The following is a 19,107-nucleotide window of genomic DNA, read 5'->3' as shown; positions in this document are numbered from 1 at the left end:
GCCTCCTCTTTCTCCCCGCAGATCGACAAGGACATCCACGAGGAGGTGGAACGTCTGAAGGAGGCTGACCGAAGTCGTTGGAACTTCGACTTCGAGCGGGAGGTTCCTCTGGCCGGAGACCTCCTCTGGGAGAAGTCGGAGGCGCCCATCTTCTACCACGAACAAGTAAGTCACCCGTGGTAGGCGTACGGGCGTGGGTGGGGGGGCTTTTTTTCATAATCGATTTTATTATTGTTATTATTATAATTTGATTATTATTATGGTTATTATAATAATTATTGTTCATACTATTATTGTTATATATATATTATATATATATATATATACAGTACATATATATATATATATATATATATATATATATATTTTATTATTATTATTATTATCATTATCATCATTATTATTATAAAAAAATTGACTAATATTGTCATTTTCATTTTTTATAGTTATTACTACGTATATTATTAATAATATTGTTAATAGTAATAGTAGTAGTGTCATTAGTATTAGTATTATTAATACTACTTATACTACTACTACTAATTATTATCATTATTACTGTCGACCGAGTGTCACTACGTGGAAAACCCGCGGCCCCACATTGGCTGGTAACGGTCCTCGGAACTTACCACGGACCTGGGAAGAAGCATTTGACTGTTGTCTTGTGTGTGGGAGCAGTCGCCGGTTGGTCAACTATCTGTCAAAAAGTGAAAGAAATACAGATCAGGTTAATAATGAGAGATTTTGGATTCAGTCCGGGGACCGAATATCAACCTCTCAGGGTAGCACCTCCTTCCCATCTTTCCTTCCTTCCCTCCCTACTTCCTCCCCTCCTCTTCCCCTCCGTCCCTCCCATCTTTCCTTCCTTTCCTGACCTTCCCCTCTCTCCCCTCTCTTCTCTCTCCCCTCTTCCCCTCTCTCCTCTTCCCCTCTCTCCATCTCCCCCTCTTCCCCCTCTCACCCTCTTCCCATCTCACCCTCTTCCACTCTCTCCATCTCCCCCTTTTCCCCCTCTCACCCACTTCCCCTCTCTCCATATCCCCCTCTTCCCTCTCTCTCCTGTTCTCTCTCCCCCCTCTCCCTCTCCGTGGGGCCCAATCAGGACGAGGCCAGCTGTTAGGGCACGAGTCCCCAGGCGACCTTTAAATGGCTTCTGACACAGCTACTGTCCCTCCTCCTCCTCCTCCTCCTCCCCCTCCCTCCTCCTCCTCTTCATCCTCTTCATCCTCCTCCTCCTCCTCCTCCTCTTCGACCTCCTCCTCCGCTTTCTTTTCCTTCTTTTCGTCCTCCTCTTTCTTTTCCTCCTCTTCATCCCCTTCTTCTTCCCCTCCTCATCTCCCCTCTTCCCTCCCTCCTCTTCTCCCCCACTTCTTCTTCTCCTCTTCTTCCCCTTCTCTTCTCCCCTCCTCTTCTCCTTTTCTTCTTCCCCTCCTCTTCTTCCCCTCATCTTCTCTTCTCCCCTCCTTTTCTTCCCCTCCTCTTCTCCCCCTCCTCTTCTCCCCTCCTTTTCTCCCCTCCTCTTCTCCCCCTCCTCTTCTCCCCTCCTCTTCTCTTCTTTCCCTTCTCTTCTCCCCTTCTCTTCTCCCGTTCTCTTTTCTTCTCTTCTTCTTGCCCCCTCTTCTTCTCTTCTTCTCCTCCTCTTCATCTCTTCTTTCTTTTCCTTCTTTTCGTCCCCCTCTTTCTTTTCCTCCTCTTCATCCCCTTCTTCTTCCCCTCCTCATCTCCCCTCTTCCCTCGCTCCTCTTCTCTCCCTCCTCTTCTCCCCCTCTTCTTCTTCTCCCCTTCTTTCCCTTCTCTTTTTCCCCTCCTCTTCTTCCCCTCATCTTCTCTTCTCCCCTCCTTCCCCTCCTCTTCTCCCCCTCCTCTTCTCCCCTCCTCTTCTCCCCTTCTCTTCTCTTCTTCTTGCCCCCTCTTCTTCTCTTCTTCTCCTCCTCTTCATCTCTTCTTCCCCTACTCTTTTTCTCTTCTTCCCCTCCTCTTCCCCCTCTTCTTCCCCTCCTCTTCTTCTTTTCTTCCCCTCCTCTTCTTCTTTTCTTCCCCTCCTCTTCTTCTTTTCTTCCCCTCCTCTTCTTCTCCTCTTCCCCTCTTCTTCTATCTCCTTCTTCTCTCCCCTTCTTCTCTCCCCTTCTTTCCCCTTCTTCCCCTCCCCTTCTTCCCCTCCTCTTCCTCCGCTTCTCCTTCCTCCGCTTCTCCTTCCTCCTCTTCTCCTTCCTCCTCTTCTCCTTCCTCCTCTTCTTTTTCCTATTCTTCCCACTCCTCTTCCCCTCTTCCTCCTATTCCTCTTCCCCCTCCTCCTTTTCTTCATCTTCTTCCCACTCTGATTCCTCCTCCCCCTCCTATTCCTCCTCCCTCTCCTATTCACCATCCCTCTCCTATTCCTCCTCCCCCTCCTATTCCCCCTCCCCTGCTCCTCTTCCTCCTCCTCTCCCCCTCTTATTCCCCCTCCCCTGCTCCTCTTCCTCCTCCCCTGCTCCTCTTCCTCCTCCCCTGCTCCTCTTCCTCCTCCTCTCCCCCTCCTCTCACCCTCCTCTCACCCTCCTCTCTCCCTCCTCTCCCCCTCCTCTCTCCCTCCTCTCCCCCTCCTCTTCCTCCTCCTCTTCCTCTTCCTCCTCCTCTTCCTCTTCCTCCTACTACTAATTTCCCCCTCCACCTTCCCTCCTTCACCTCCTTCACCACCTCCCCTTCCTCCCAACATTCCCCCTCCTTCTTCCCTCCAAACTTCCACTTCACCTCCCATCCCCATCCTCTGCTGCTGCTCGAATTCTCCACCTCCTCCATCCCCCTCCCCCCCCCCTTCTATGAGGTCTGGCCCGCTCACACCTTTCGGTGGCCTCTGCACTCGGCCAACTCCCTCCATTCTGCCTTCACTTCCTCCATTCTCCCTCCACCTCCTCCATTCTCCCTCCACCTCCTCCATTCTCCCTCCACCTCCTCCATTCTCCCTCCACCTCCCCTCCTTTCTCCTCGCAGTCCTCGCTCTCCTCTTCCACCTCCTCCTCCTCTTCCTCCTCCTCCTCCTCCACACTCTTGTGCTGTTCCACTTGCTCTTCTTTCTTTTCTTCCAGTTCCTCCTCCTCCTCCTCCTCCCCTCCTCCTCCTCCTCCCCTCCTCCTTCTCTCCCCTCCTCCTTCTCTCCCCTCCTCCTCCCCTCCTCCTCCCCTCCTCCTCCTCCTCCTCCTCCTCCTCCTCCGAGACCTGACAAAATTTCACCTAGAATTCTGCAAGAAGTGAAAAATCAAATCCGTAAACCTTTGTGCACCCTATTGAACAAATCTTTAACACTTGGTAAAGTCCCATCAGATTGGAAATGTGCTAACGTAACACCAATATTCAAGAAAGGGGAGAAATCACAACCAGGCAACTACAGATCGATTAGCCTGACTTCGATTGTGTGTAAACTACTAGAGACCATCATTCGCGACAGTGTAGTGAAATTTCTAGAAGAAAATAAAATTACGAAAGATTCACAACATGGCTTCCGTAGCAAACGCCCATGTCTAATCTCGACTTCTTTCATGACGTCTTTAGCAAATGCGAGGAATGTAGATCTGTTGATATAATTTATCTAGATTTTCAGAAGGCATTCGATAAAGTTCCCCACAAACGATTGCTCGACAGATTAAAAACACACAGTATTTCTGGTAATATCCACAACTGGATTAAAGATTGGCTCTCTGAGTGAAAACAGAGTTGTAATTAATGGGGCCTCATCTAGCTGCCTCGACGTTAAAAGTGGCGTACCGCAGGGATCAGTTTTGGGACCCGTTTTGTTCTTAATATATGTAAATGATCTAGACGACGGCCTCCTCTGCAAAATATCAAAATTTGCTGATGACACAAAAATTACCGGTAAGGTAACAACCACCAAAGAGAAAGAAACTCTGCAATACCGATCTAAACAGATTATCAAGCTGGGCAAGCAAGTGGCAAATGAAATTTAACGTTAACAAATGTACAGCCATGCACGTTGGAAGTAACAGTGATCACGTCCAATGCGAAATGAATGGCGTAATACTGGACTCAGTAACTAAAGAAAAATATCTAGGAGTTTTAATATCAAATGACTTGAAGCCAAGTCAGCATTGCTCAGTTGTTAAAACAGCAAATAAATTAGTTGGCTTTATCGGAAAAATCTTCGAAAAAAATCGGAAAAAATATTGCTTAACCTTTATAATTCCTTGGTCCGTCCCGTTCTCGAATACTGTGTACAATTTTGGTCCCCATACTACCAGAAAAATATCAATAAACTAGAAAGAGAACAACGAAGAATGACCAAAATTATACCAAGGCTGAGAAATCTGCCACATTAAGAAAGACTTAAAAGTCTAAATTTATTCTCACTTTCAAAAAGGAGAATGCAAGGAGATTTAATCGAGGTTTTTAAAATGTTCAAAGGCTTTGTGAACATCAATGTCGATTACTTCTTATTAGACCAATCAAATACAAGAAAACGTCACGATTTTAAAGTAATTTGTAAAAGATGTTCTTCGAATGAAAGTAAGCATTTCTTCTTTAACCGGGTTGTTAATGCGTGGAATTCGTTACCTTCCACTGTCGTTGAAAGTAACACAATAAAAAAAATTAAAAATCGCCTAGATAAATACTTAGACTTTAATCCGCAAATGAAATATTATCCCTTGCAATAAAAGATCTCACAGCCCGGCATTTAAAATTGGATAGGATAGTGGTAGCAGTAGTGTTAGTTCATTTTCTATCGCCTAGTTACCCTGTTTTCTTAACTGTAGCTTAGTATAGTAAGCACAAACAGCCTCGTTAGGGCCAGTAGACTTTCTGTTGTTTGTTCTTCCTTTGTGTTCCTTTGTGTATTCCTTTGTGTGTTCCTCTTCCCCCTCCCTCTTCCCCCTTTCCTCTTCCCCCTCCCCCTCTTCCCCCTGCCTCTTCCCCCTCCCTCTTCCCCCTTTCCTCTTCCCCCTCCCCCTCTTCCCCTCACCCTCCTCTTCTTCCTTCTCCCTCTCTTCATTTTGGGGTAAATGTTCTTCCACCGATAACTGTACATCTGATGAAAGTGTGCGTGCATGCGTGCTTACACGCTAGGCCGTTGGTGCTCTCTCTCTCTCCTCCCTCCATCTCTGTCACTTTATTTACGCCAAACACCACCATTTCCCACTCCGTCTTCTCCTCCTCTCCGTCTCCTCCTCCTCTCCGTCTCCTCCTCCTCTCCGTCTCCTCCTCCTCTTCGTCCCCTCCTCCTCTTCGTCCCCTCCTCCTCTCCGTCTCCTCCTCCCTCCCCCTCCCCTACTCCTCTTACCCCCCTCCTCCGTCCCTCCTCTCCTGCGTCCCTCCTTCTCCCTCCTCCTCGTACCCCACCTCATCCTCCGTACCCCACCTCATCCTCCGTCCCTCCTCCCCTCCTCCTCCCCTCTCCCTCCTCCCCCTCATTCTTATCCCGCTCCTCCCCTCCTCCTCCTCCTCCTCCTCCTTCTCCTCCTTCTCCCCTCCCCTCCTCCTCTTCCTCTTCTTCTTCTTCCTCCTGCACAGTGTTTTCCTTTCCTTGTGTTGGTCCTTTCACGATGGGGCCCCTGGGGGGCGGTAGGGCTGGGAGCACTTGGTGGAGCCCCCCCCCCCCTCCCGAGCAAAAAGGACACTCTTCTCCCCACCTACCACCACTACCACTACCTACCACTACTACTACCACCACCTACCACCACTACTACCACCACCTACCACCACTACTACCACCACCTACCACCACCACCTACCACCACCACCTACCACCACTACCTACCACCACTACCACCACCGCCTACCACCACCTACCACCACCACCTACCACCATACCACGCACCTACCACCACACCATACCACCCACCTACCACCATACCACCCACCTATCACCATACCACCCACCTACCACCATACCACCCACCTACCACCACTACCACTCACCTACCACCACTACCACCCTCCTACCACCACTACCACCACAACATCACCACCCACCTACCACCACTACCATCCTACCTCCACCTACCACCATACCACCCTACCACCACCTACCACCATACCACCCACCTACCATCGCCATACCACCCACCTACCACCATACCACCCACCTACCACCATACCACCCACCTACCACCACACCACCCACCTACCACCACACCACCATACCACCCACCTACCACCATACCACTCACCTACCACCATACCACCCACCTATCACCACTACCACCCACCTACCACCGCCATACCACCCACCTACCACCGCCATACCACCCACCTACCACCACCATACCACCACCTAGTACTACCACAATGCTGCCACTGCTCGTTTTGTCAACGTCTCGATCTCTCAAACTCTAACTCATCAACGCGAGGTCCTTTTCTTTGTCCGTTTCCGTCAGTTTGCGTCCTTCTCTGTGCGTTTTCTGTCCGTTTCCGTCCTTTTCTGTCCAATTCCGTCCTTTTCTGTCCGTTTCCGTTCTTCTCTGCCCGTTACCTCTGTCCGTTTTCGTCCGTCTTAGCTATTATGGTTGACTTCGGTCACAGAGTCAACGATATTTTTATTTATATATTTATTTATTTCATATTATATCAATTTAATTATTTGTTTATAATTTTTCTATCTTTTTCTTTTTTCTATTCATCTCGTATATTTGCATATATATATATATATATATATATATATATAAAGTTATTTGTTATCTGAAGAAGTTGAGATCAGGCAAATTAGGCCTTTGTTAAACGAAAGCGTTGAGATAACAAAGCCTATTTCTCAGTGTCCCAAAGAACTACGTCACACGTCAGCACCGTTCGCGGTACCCCCATGCTAATTAATTAGGTGACACTAACCACATAATAGAAATTGGTCTTGGAGGTGACTTGGAGGTATGTGGAGGGGACGCATTCGCGTGCACACGCGCATACATACTTGGGTATACAGACACACACACACACACACACACACATTACACAACTCGATGGCGCAGTAGTAGAGTTTCCGGCCATCACTACGGCAGTCCTGGTTCGAATCCCGCCCAGGGCTGAAGTAATTTCAGTATCGCTGCGCTGCGAGCCGTTATTCCAACTCTCGTGGGCGGGGAGTTGGGTGTGTGTGTGTGCGTGTAAGGTCACACCATTACCCATAGATCGGTCATATATGAAATCTGAGCTCTCTTACGGGAGGGTAATAGCTGTCGATCACGAGTCCAACACGTGATCCAAGACCATGGTGATTCACACACACACACACACACACACACACACACACACACACACACACACACACACACACACACACACACACACACGCATATACGCATATACACATACATAAGCATACACACACACACGCACACACACACAAAAAGAGAGAGAGAGAGAGAAAGAAAGAAAGAGGAGTTCGCCACTTTAAAAATGAGATCTGGATGTCCCACGGAGTTGGTCAAAGAATTGTGGAGGAATGGAGGGAGGGAGGGGGAGGGGGAATGGAGGGAGGGAGGGGAGGGGGAGGGGAAGGGAGGGAGGGGGAGGGGTTGGGTGGGAAAATGCGACGAACAACAGAAGGGGATGATGACCTTAGCTTTTTTTCCCATTTTCTATTTTCTTTTTCCTTTTCTTTTCTATTTTCTTTTCTTTTGTAGAGTTCTTACGCTTACTTCCCCTCCTCGCCCCTCCTCCTCCTCCTCCTCGTCCCTCTCCTCCTTCTCTTCCTCCTCGTTCCCCTCCTCCTCGTTCCCCTCCTGTTCCTCCTCCCCCTCCTCCTCGTCCCCTTCCTCCCCTCGTCCTCCTACTCGTCCCCCTCCTCACCCTCATCCTCTCCCTTCTCGTCCCCCTTCCTCCCTTATCGTCCTCCTCCTCCCCTTCTTCTCCCTCTTCCTCTCCCATTCTCGTCCCCCTCTCCTCCTCTCCCTCCTCCCCTTCCTCTCCTTCCTCCTCCCCTTCCTCCTCTCCCTCCTCATCCTGTTCCTTCTTTTCCTTTTCTATGTATACATGTGCGTGCGTGCGTGCGTGCGTGCGTGCGTGCGTTCACACACGTGTTCGTACGTGCTTGTTGGAAACAATGGGGAGTTGTTTAATATGTATTCAGGCGAATCTTCGTCTTGTCAACGAACGGCGTGTAAAGGTTAGTTACAACACGGGGCGTTGTCTACACGCTAGAGCTACAACCTAGATGGGTGGGGGAGCTGTAGGTGGAGTGTCAGGGGTTGTAAGTGGGTGTTAAGTGTTGTAAGTGGTTGTGAGGGGTTATAGGTGGAATTTTGGGGGTTGTAGGTGGAGTTTATGGGAGTTGTAGGAAGTTTGAAGGGATTGTAGTTGAAGTTTGAAGGGGTTGTAGGAGTGTGGGGGTTGTGGGTGAAATGTCAGAGGTTGTAAATAATTGGTGTAAGTGAAGTGTGAGGGAGTTGTAGGTGGAGTGTGAGGAGGTTGTAGGTGGTGATATGAGTTGTATGTGGAGTGATAGGGGATGTAGGTGGAGCGTTAGGGGGTTGCAGGTGGAGTATGACGAGGTTGTAGGTGGAGTGTCTGGAGATTGTAGGTGAAGTATGAAGGTGTAGGTGGAGTGTTAGGGGTTGTAGGTGAATAGAGGTTGTAGGTGGAGTGTCAGGGTCTGTAGGTGGTGTGATGGAGTTGTAGGTGGGGTATCATGGGTTGTAGGTGGAGTGTCAGGGGTTGTCGGTGGAGTGTAAGGAGGTTGTAGGTGGAATGTGAGGAGGTTGTAGGTGGAGTGTGAGGGAGTTGTAGGTGGAATGTGAGGGAGTTGTAGGTGGAGTGTGAGGGAGTTGTAGGTGGAATGTCAGGGGTTGTGAGGTGTCATGGGTTGTAGGTGGAGTGTCAGGGGTTGTAGGTGGAGTGTCAGGGGTTGTAGGTGGAATGTCTGGGGATTGTACGTGCATATAAGGAGTTGTAGATGGATATAATATATACACTCAATACCCCAGCCAGGTTATGCAGTAAGGTCCCAGACAGGTTATATGCAGTAAGGTCCCAGCCAGGTTATATGAAGTAAGGTCCCCTGGGCAGTAAGGTCCCAAAGTTAGGAATCCTTCTGGTTGACTGCTAGGATTCGTGACAAGATGCCTTCAGAGTGGTGTAGTAAGGCCCATTTGTCAATCCAGTAAGGTCCTATCTATGCTGGCAGTGTCTAGGAAGGCCCAAGGTGTAAGATAATGCTCATGCCAGTCTTGCTCGGTAAGTTTTTTTTTTTTTTTTGTAAGGACCAGTAAGGCCCTAGCTGTAAAACGAGGCTCATATTAAGCGTATTCAGTAAGGTCCTGGTTATTTAAGTAAGTTCCAGTAAAGCCCTGGCAGTACGACGAGGCTCCCTATCCTTTCCTTTACGATAAGTCCCACTATGGCCCCGGGGTACAAGACGAAGCGTTCGTGACAGGCAGTAAGGTCCCGAATTGACCTTCACAGGAAGAAGGCCCGGTAAGGTCACAGCTGGGATCAGTGGCATTCAGAAAACACTTACAGAATTCCAAAAGGCAATCAGCATCAGATTTCACGCCTTTTCCCCCTCTCCCCTCCTCTCCCCCCTCTCTCCCGCCCCAATTGTCTATCTCCCCCTCGCACATCCATACGCCCATTGTCTAGCGCCCCCTTCTCCCATGTCATAGCCATTCTCTACGCCCACCTTTGTGGAGGGGCGGGGGGCAGGGGGTTTGTAGGGGGGGGAATAAAAGGGGGGGAGGCGTATCATGTGTTAAGTTTTGATGATGAATGGGGGAGCTGGTGATGGAGGAAATGTTGGAGTGGGTGGAGGTGGTGGTGGTGGTTGGTGGTGGTGGAGGAGTTGGTGGTGATGGTGGTGGTAGTGATGATGGTGGAGGTTGATAGACGAGGCTGTACATGGGCTAACTCTGGCTTACTTTATACATCTTGTTCATTCTAACGCCAAGTGATTTGCTTTAGCTGAGGAATGACCCTCCCCCTTCCCGCCCCTCCCCTCCCCTCCCCGAAGAAGTTTACCCCCCTCCCTCCCCCCTCTCCCTTGGGGGGGGAGAGGTCGAACCTGGACCTGCCTTATAAGGTAATTAGTCAACAAAGGGGGCAGAACTTAATTGGCCAAAGTAATTAGGGGAGGGCATATAAGAGGATTAATTAGCACAGACTCTAATTACCCAGTACCAGGTCATGGTTGACATATTGTCATTTCGATGCTTTCTTAGGTCAATCTGACGAGGTCATTAAGGTCACTGAGGCTTTGGAAATCTCCACATACATCGGTGGTAACATAAGAATGAAGGAGACTGCAAGAGACCACGGGGCCTACACTAGACAGTTCCATGGTGTAGTACTTAACAGTGGTGCGTCATGTCTGGAAGTCCTTCGAAGGATTGGCTTGGCCCTTGGTGTTATGGTAGCCTGTTAATGTTTGTACAAATGACTTAAGTTTAGAAGGACCCTGAGGGGATGGCATTCGTTCTCCAGGCTGAGCCCAAGATCTCTCCCTCTCCCTCACTCTCACTCTCTCACACATCAACTTCAACTGAATTTCTTACACATGGAGAGCTTACAACTGGTGACTGATCTCCTCTTCCTATAACTTTTAACCAGTGACATAGAAACAGTTCCACAACGATGTGAGAGGTCCCTTGCCCACCAGAGTTGGGGTGCCGGTTACTGACAATATTCCACCCGTGTGCGGGGGCGAACATGGGTCGCTGAATAAGCGGTCGAGCACGATACCACTGATGGGGAGAGGGTGGAAAGTGGGAGCGTGGGGGTGTGTGTTAAGGACATTGTTGTCAGGGATGTCAATACCAGTGTTGTCAGGACCAGTGTTGTCAGGATGATTATGACGTCACTGGCTCGCAACGCGATACGTTTTCTATGATCGCGCATGCGCCGTGGGATGTGGGTGGTCACTATTGTGGTGATGACAAGGGAGGGGGAGGGGGGGTTGGGTTATCTGTGTGTTTTCAATGGGATGACTGGAGTCACCAGGCAGGTGGTGCTAGGCCAGCTGGCATCTCGGCAGGTGGTGCTAGGCCAGCTGGCATCTCGGCAGCTGGTGATTGCAGCTACTTTGCTGTTAGACTAGGCCATTTTTTTTGTATATGTCTCCTTTAGATTTCTATTTTATTTATTTTTATTTATTTATTTTATTTATCTATTTATTTAATTTTTGACGTGCCGCTGTGGAGCATTTATCATCAACTTTTCTTTCGTTACAATGAAGTCTCCGGTTCGATCCCTCTGACTTTCGTACAGTTGCCACCCCTCTTATGTACTACTCTTACTGATACACTCAAGAGGTTTGTGTACAGCGTAATATACCCCCGGATCGTAAGATTACGACCTACAGAGTCTTACGACCTCGTAAACATACAATGATCGCAACTATACGACAGAGAAGAACTACACTGGGTACTGTAATACGTACAAATGGAGCCAACTGTACACGAACAAGCAAACGTAGGGACAGCCAGGGCGAGTGGCGGTCATTCTTAAGCCTACAGGAATCGACCTGAGGCTTTTGTACCCCTGAGGCGGGTGCGTTACCGGCCACACCACAGCGGAAGTTAGCGTCACGTAGCGTGAAGAAGTTTCTTACTAATTACTTCATTACCTCCGTGCCCCGGTAACCGTCATTACCCGGGCTATACTTCACTCACCCCCCGCTGGGTGCGTCGCCCCCCCTTGGGGGCTAATTGGGCAATTAGAGAGCGTCAGGGGGGGGTTTCATATATTGCATCTTCTTCGCTTCATTCTCGCACGTCATCTGTGACTTGAAATGTGCTCTTTTCCGTGTGCGTGTGTGTGTGTGTGTGTATTCGTGTGTGTGTGCGTATCCGTGTGTTTATGTGTGCGTTCACATGTGTGTGGTGTGTGTGTGTTCGTGTGTTTGTGTTTGTGTGTGTGTATTTGTGTGTGTTTTCATATATGTGTGTGTGTGTGTATGTGTGTGTGTGTGTATGTGTGTAATGAATATAATAATAATAATAATAAAAATAATAATAATTATATACGGTTTATTGGGTGTGTGTGTGTGTGCGCGTGTGTAAACTTTTAGCTTATAAATCCACTATATGAATAGACAATAGATAAATGAATATAGAAGCTAGCCTCTAAAGGGATAGACAGAGGCGCTACAGAGAATAAAATCGACTGGCGACATACAGAATAAAAGGAAATGTGACACCTGGTATTGTTTTATTATTCAACAAATAGTCTTTTACATGACCAATATATATCTAATATATATATATATATATATATATATATATATATATATATATATATATGTGTGTGTGTGTGTGTGTATGTATCAAATCAACCCATCTCCACTACGATAGTACAAATGGAAGTATCAAACGCGGGAAAGTATTTGTACAACACTGAATGGGTTCCAATTGTACTATCAGAGTGGAGATGGGTTGAATGCAAAATTTCATGTATGTGTAACTCGAGCATACAAATATATAAGAAAAGTTGCGCTCAACTTATATCTCTCTTGATAGCGTAGTTGGTTAGTTACTACGGCACTTGTTATGTGATCGCTGAATTCGAGTTCTCGGCAGTACCGCATTTCAATTTCTGCATGGGTCTCCCGATGTTGATGGCTTAGAATTAAAGTGCAATGTGGTTGTTATTATATATATATATATATATATATATATATATAAATTATTTCTTGTTTGTCATATTTCACGAGTATTGTTTTATTATTGTTGTATATTTATGGTTTTATGTATTTCAATTTCTTTATATTTTGTTTATTTCTAAAGGGGACAAGTGATTAATGCACTGGTGTGTATTTACGTGTGTATGTATTTACGTACGTAAGTATATGTATGTATGTATATATATCATATTTTCTTTAATTTATTTCATTTGTTTCTTTTCTTCTTCCCTTTGTTCAGGTGATCACCGGCGACGGACGAAGAGTCCACCCGGCCATGAGCTCCCCCGTGCCCCGTCTGCCCCCTGTGGTCATCCGCCCCTCCACGTCGGAGGTCCCCACCGTGGGCTTCCGCCCCTACATGGTCCGCTACCCGGGCTGGCGGCCTCGGGCGACGTCGATGTCAACTTCGTCAGGAGGGGCGATGTTCCCGGCGTTGAGGAGTCTGCCAGCGGCGACTAGCGCCGCCGCTGGCGCCACCGAAGGAGGGGGACATGGTCTCCAGATCGCCGTGCTATCTTCTTCAGGAGAACGAGAAGAGAACGGAAGTGGAGGGACGCCTGCCGTGAGGTCGTCTGAAGAGGAGGTGGAGGTGATGGAGGTGGAGGAGACTGGAGGGCCTCAGGGTAACGGGAACCTCCATCAGGAGGAGGAGGAGGTGGAGGGCGAGAAAGAGGAGTAAGAAGGCCTCATTGCCATGTGCAAGTACGAGAACGAGTGCGTATATATGTACACATGTTTTTTGTGTACACATATACGTTTATGGGTACGTACATGTACACCAATCGACAGCCTCTCGTCCCTTTTGCTGTCTAGACTCTGGTGGGCGTTCCCTCACCTGAATAAAATCTCCAGACGGCAGCGAAGGGGCCAGGAAACAGCTGATCGCTTTGGCGTACGCGAATGTAGCGATGCACCCACCCACCCCATCAATACGGTGACTTACTTTATGCCCTTTTTATTTATTCTGGCTGACGCCAGACGATTCTATTCAGCCTGGACTTCAGAGGGTCTAGACTTCCTGAATCACACTTCAATCCCTTTGGGTGAATAAAATCGTCTGCCGGCAACGGGGACGTGACTACGTAATGTGCGTCACCGAATTGAAGGGGTGGAGAGATCACCTGATCCGAGGCTCAATCACCACTCAGGAAGAAAAGTCGAGTCGAGTCGGGCGTGATGGCTGGCGCCAAGAGGAAAGCATAGGAGGAATCTTGACGCCGGGATTAAAGCGTGGCGCCAGTAAGATGAGGGAAGTGCTTGGCGCCGTCCAAGAAACATGCGAATTAATGCACGACGGCGCAACAATATATATACATATATGTATATATATATATAACATACACACGCACAAAATGCTCAAAGCATCTGTGACCAGAGGGTATGCAGTCATTCTAATCCAGTTTTGAATGCTCAGACAATACAAACACTAAAATGGAAAACTAGTCTGTTTCCCCTGTTGCCCTAAGAGCTGGCATGCTGAGGCATAGCAGTCCCATGGGGCTCCCAAGTCAGAAAATGTATTTAATGTGTGTGTGTGTGTGTGTAGTATATATATATATATATATGTTGAGACATTTTGACAGGTTGATGTAAGTGGAGTAAGAAACTAGTCAGGAATAAACTCAGACTAAGACTCCTGTGTTTCCTACTCCACTTAACGTCAATATGTATATATGTATTGTTGCGCCAATGGGACGTATAATCACGTGACGACATACCCAATGAGAGCACGTGATGAATGACCACCCACGTAACAGTAGAGACTGCATTCCGTTTTCTACGACCTGCTGCCGTATCCAGTGACCTGCCATTGATCTCCAATTCAATGTCTCTCCAGTTCCACTAAAGCCAGTGACGTTAGTGTGACTTTAAGTGTGCACATGTCTACATTCCATTTGTGTACACAAATGGAAGTGTTGATGTGTACATGTGTACTTCTGTGTGTGGAATGCGTGTATGTTTGTGTATGTGCGTATATGCGTATATATAGTATACAGGTTTGTACGTGGCTTGTGTACGTATATATACATATATTTGGGGACCTTGAGTTACAAAAATCACTGTGGAAAAATATAATTTGAACTAATCAGTTGTTATAGGATCTTTATCTGGAAAAAAAGGAAAAAAATAACAAGAAGGAATAAAATGTCCATCTTGTGGCTTTAAGTAACTCTTCATCCAGGATAGAAGGATTGATCTCTCTTCAATCGGGTTGAGAGGCTCTATCCACGTCTATCCGTAGGAGTTTGAACCTGTGTCTTTCAAACCGTGACGTCACAATCGCGCGGAAAGCGCGTGTGACGTCATACAGAAGTTATTTGTTGTTTTTAATATGTGTAAAGAGAGTTCTTTATATCTCGTAAGTCTACTATGGTTAGAAATAGATTGTTTAGAGAAAAAAAGGGGGAGATTAAGATAGAAATGCTTTTTTGGTATATATATATATATATATATATATATATATATATATATATATATATATATATATATATATATATATATATACATAGTGGGGTTAAGGAAATGAATAAAATAGGCGGTATTTGGTCTCTGCTTATGTACGCGTTCGTAATAAGGAAGAGGTACATTTTGGCAAGAATCCCGCCTAGTCCACGCGCGTGTTTGGTCTGGCTTCTGTAAACGTGGCAACGTCGCTTGTGTGTGTGTGTTTATGGGACGGGGCGTCTATGCAAAGTTGCTGAAGAAAAACGCAGTATAATCTGTTGTTGTTGTTATGGACTGTAATTGACCAAAGCATCAATCCTTGTAGACAAACGCGCCACAGTATATTTTGTTTACTTTGTATCTTGTACAGGATTACACACATGCGACGGTGCCACGTCTACGCGGGAATGCTGTCAACAGTACATTTTGGATTTAGGAGAGCAAAATGTCACAGAAAAGGAAGAAGAAAGGACAAGGGGGACTAGACTGTCCCTAGACATCTTGGGTCATCAGCCCTCGAGTGTAGGAGAACCCCTTGACTGAATAAAATCATATAGTGTCAGAAATTAGTGGAAGAGGGTAAGTATTGATGTTATCGGTGGCGTCATCGGTTATACATATTACGAATATACAAGGGATTGGTTCTACAAGATAGTCGTGATAGTTTGTGATTTGGGGTTTTGGGAGAAGAGGAATAGTGTTGGAGGCTGGTGGAGGTAGAGTAATGTGGGAGGAGGTGGAGGAATATTGGAATAGTTTGTGGTTTAACAAAAGAACGAACATTGGTGTTGTTACAATGCGAGTTTTCTAACACGCACGTGCACACACACATACACACACACACACGACTCGGTGGCGCGGTTGATAGAGTACTGGACTGCCAGTACGGAGGTGCGGCAGTACCTGGTTCGAATCCTGCCCAAGGCCGAAATTATTTCGGTATCGCTGCGCTTCGGGTCGTTACTCCGACTCTCGTGGGCGGGGAGTTGTGTGTGTGTGTGTGTGTGTGTAAGGTCATAGCATTACCCATAGATCGGTCATACGAGCTCTGAGCTCTCTTCCGGGAGGGAAATAGCTGTCGATCACGAGTCCAACACGTGATCCAAAGACCAAGGTGAACACACACACACACACACACAAACATCAATGTTTTACTCGTAATAAAGAAAACTCGGATGTATTTAGGACTTATATTCTCATGTTTACATCTAAACCATTCGCAGATATGGTGTAAAAATTAGATATATATATATATATATAAAAATAATAATAGTAAATAAAGATAGCTCGCACCTCTTCCTTTCTACCCCCTCCCTCTCCCACTCCCTCTCTACTTCCCCCTCACCACTCCCCATTACTCCAACACAAGACCTAGATATAGTCTTCTTCCCCAGGTGGGGGGAGTTGAGATCGTTGGACTGCAACCTCTAGGAACTGAAATAGATTGGTTAGAGAATTTACAATCTAGAATAAGCTGCCAACAGTGTTTGTCTTTTATCAAAAAAATTCTGTGAGAATTTCAAGTCATAAATTATATATTTTCTTAGAAAACGTTAAACAATTATAGATGATATTTTGTCATGTTATAGAAATCGAGACTATATTATTTAATGAGTTTTTTTCAGTTTCCTACCAGAGAACTGAGTCATGTGTAATGTATATATATATTTTTTTTTATTTCCTTCGTAAAGGGACTTGGTAGGGTGTACTAGTAGGGTGTACTAGGGGGGCGTTCCTTGTAAGGGGATGAGTCCTTTTAGGGGAAGCTACTCTAGTATTTAGACAACTAATGAAGTACTTTCGCCAAAGCAACCTGCGTACCAGAAAGGTCTTGTAGACGGTTTTAGGCAAGATGTGATTGGGTCCAAATGTCTGAGACTTTTGGTCCTGGGCGAGTCAAACTGTGCACCAGTAGGGTGTCATAGACAAATGAAGGCAAGATGTCACCGGTTCTTAATGTTTTTGGGTCCAAATGTCTGAGACTTTTGGTCCAGGACGGGTCAAACTGTGTACCAGTAGGGTTTCACAGACGATTTGAGGCGATATGTGACTAGGTCCAAGTGGTTTTGGGGCCAAATGTCTGAGACATTTGCTCCAGGATTAGTCAACCTGTGTACCAGTAGGTTTTTACAGACAATTTAAGGCGATATGTGACTGGGTCCAGATGTCTATGAGACCTTTGCTCCAGGGTGAAGTGAAGTGAACTTTAGTTGTCAATTGCTCTGTGACTGACTAAAATGTTCTTCCCGGTTTTGTCTTGTGGTTTTGCGTTGTCGGCGCCCAACAGAAGTGAAGTCTTCGTTTCCAGAATGTTTCGGTCACGAGAATGGAAAAACGTGTTTATTTCACCGAGGCGTTTTGAAAAACTGTGACATAACTTATTTGATGATTTTTTTTTATGATGCTTGATATCCCTGTTAATACCAAGGATGGCATTACGTTCCGGTAGGCGTACAATTCTGACATGTGAATCTGCTACACACCTAGTCAAAGGCAGTACTTGGCAGCAACTACATAGTTAAGTAACTATTGAGGCGATTACGAGTTTAGAGTTGCTAGTTCGAACCTCTGACGGCTTATGTGGGCGTGTAGCAGTATCTCACTTTGTCAATGGTACACAAATCACCAGACTTAACCGAGAAGATAACATTCGTCTGTTGCTGTAAGTTAGTTAAGGGGAGGGCGGTAACCTTGTAGCTTTGTCATTTAGTTAACTAAGAATGTACGGGATAACGCGCTGTGTTTTATATGCACTTTTCTTCTTTTTATTTCTTGTATATATATATTTTTTCTTCTAAGATGCATGAACCCTTTTTTTTTCCTTTGTCTTGTGGTAACGCAAAGTTGTCTTGCTTTTTCTTGTAGGATTATTTCTGGATTTTTTTTTTTTTTTTTAAAGACTGTTCCGTTTCTGTATTGTTTGCATAGTATTGTAGTGTGATTTTTTCTCGTAGATTTATCTGTAGAATACATAACTTTTGTCCTGCCTTTGCTTATCGAGCTGAGAGTGGTAAATTGTTTTTTTTTTTTTTTATCTATTTTTTCTTTCTGTGTCAGTCGTTCTCAAACAGTTTTTATATTATTTCGGTATATTTTATTTTGCTTCGTTTTATTTTGATTCTGTTTTTTATCACCCTCCACTTTGTCAAATATCCCATACTAGATTTTTTTTTTTTTTTTTTTTAATGACTACTTGTCAAATAATAATTTAAATATTTAATATACTACCTTTTACACAGTGGTATTTGGTTCAGTAAAAAATACCTCCCCCCCAAAAAAAAAAAGAAAGGGGGGGGGGGAGGGCAATTTAATATAACATGCGTCCATTTGTTTACAAAAATCAGCTGTTGAAGCACCCCCCCTCCTCCCCCCTCCCTCGTTTGAGATCCTCTGCCTCGTAGATCAACACCCCTCTTCCTCTATGCCTCCTCCTCCTCCCTCACACTTGAACTTCCTCTTCAGCGCGGACGAAGGCTGTGAGTCCTCGAGGTCCAACTCGAACTTCGAGGACCAAAGTAACCCATGAGGTCCAACTTGACCTACAAGCTCCAACCTGACCTTTATCGAGGTCCAAAGTGACCTTTATCGAGGTCCAAAGTGACCTGCAACAAGGTCCAAATCGAACTCGAGGTCCATAGCAGTTATTATCTATATTATTATTGTTGTTATTGTTATTATTATTATTATTATTATTATTATTATTATTATAAAAAAGCACCTAAGAGAATGAGCTTGCATCCATTTCTGTGAACTTGTAGGGCGTGTGTGTGTTAATATTAGTGTCTTTTCGTGTTTGCTGTAAATGCCGTGGGAATACTTCAGAGAGAATGAAATACAAACAAAATTTGCAAAACAAATAGATGAATATATTGCTCAGCAAACAGAGTTTATACTTTAAATAAAACAACATATATAGAAGTATATATATATATATATATATATATATATATATATATATATATATATATATATATATATATATATATATATACGCACATTGAACGACCCTTCCTATGCAATTCGAGTCCTAGGTCACACCCGCCGTGGCTTGATTGGTAACCAAGGGTTCG

General features: G+C 45.8%; 1 protein-coding gene across 5 annotated transcripts in view; it reads left to right on the top strand.

The window, feature by feature from the left end:
- The window catches only part of LOC143027552 (uncharacterized), a 182,300-nt gene extending 164,370 nt beyond the window's left edge, over window positions 1-17,930 (top strand). For all 5 annotated transcript variants that reach the window (XM_076188854.1, XM_076188857.1, XM_076188856.1 and 2 more), the window contains 2 exons: window positions 22-165; window positions 12,831-17,930. In XM_076188854.1, coding sequence (XP_076044969.1) covers window positions 22-165; window positions 12,831-13,271 — 585 coding nt within the window. In that variant the 3' untranslated portion in view covers window positions 13,272-17,930. The remainder of the gene's footprint in view (window positions 1-21; window positions 166-12,830) is intronic.
- Window positions 17,931-19,107: the final 1,177 nt, after the last annotated feature.

This window comes from Oratosquilla oratoria, chromosome 8 (assembly GCF_046742065.1).
Source record: "Oratosquilla oratoria isolate Oo_2021 chromosome 8, ASM4674206v1, whole genome shotgun sequence".
In the NCBI taxonomy this organism is placed as follows: Eukaryota; Metazoa; Arthropoda; class Malacostraca; order Stomatopoda; family Squillidae; genus Oratosquilla; species Oratosquilla oratoria.
Note: the sequence above shows the minus strand (reverse complement) of the source record. Positions and strands in the feature narration are given on the sequence as shown.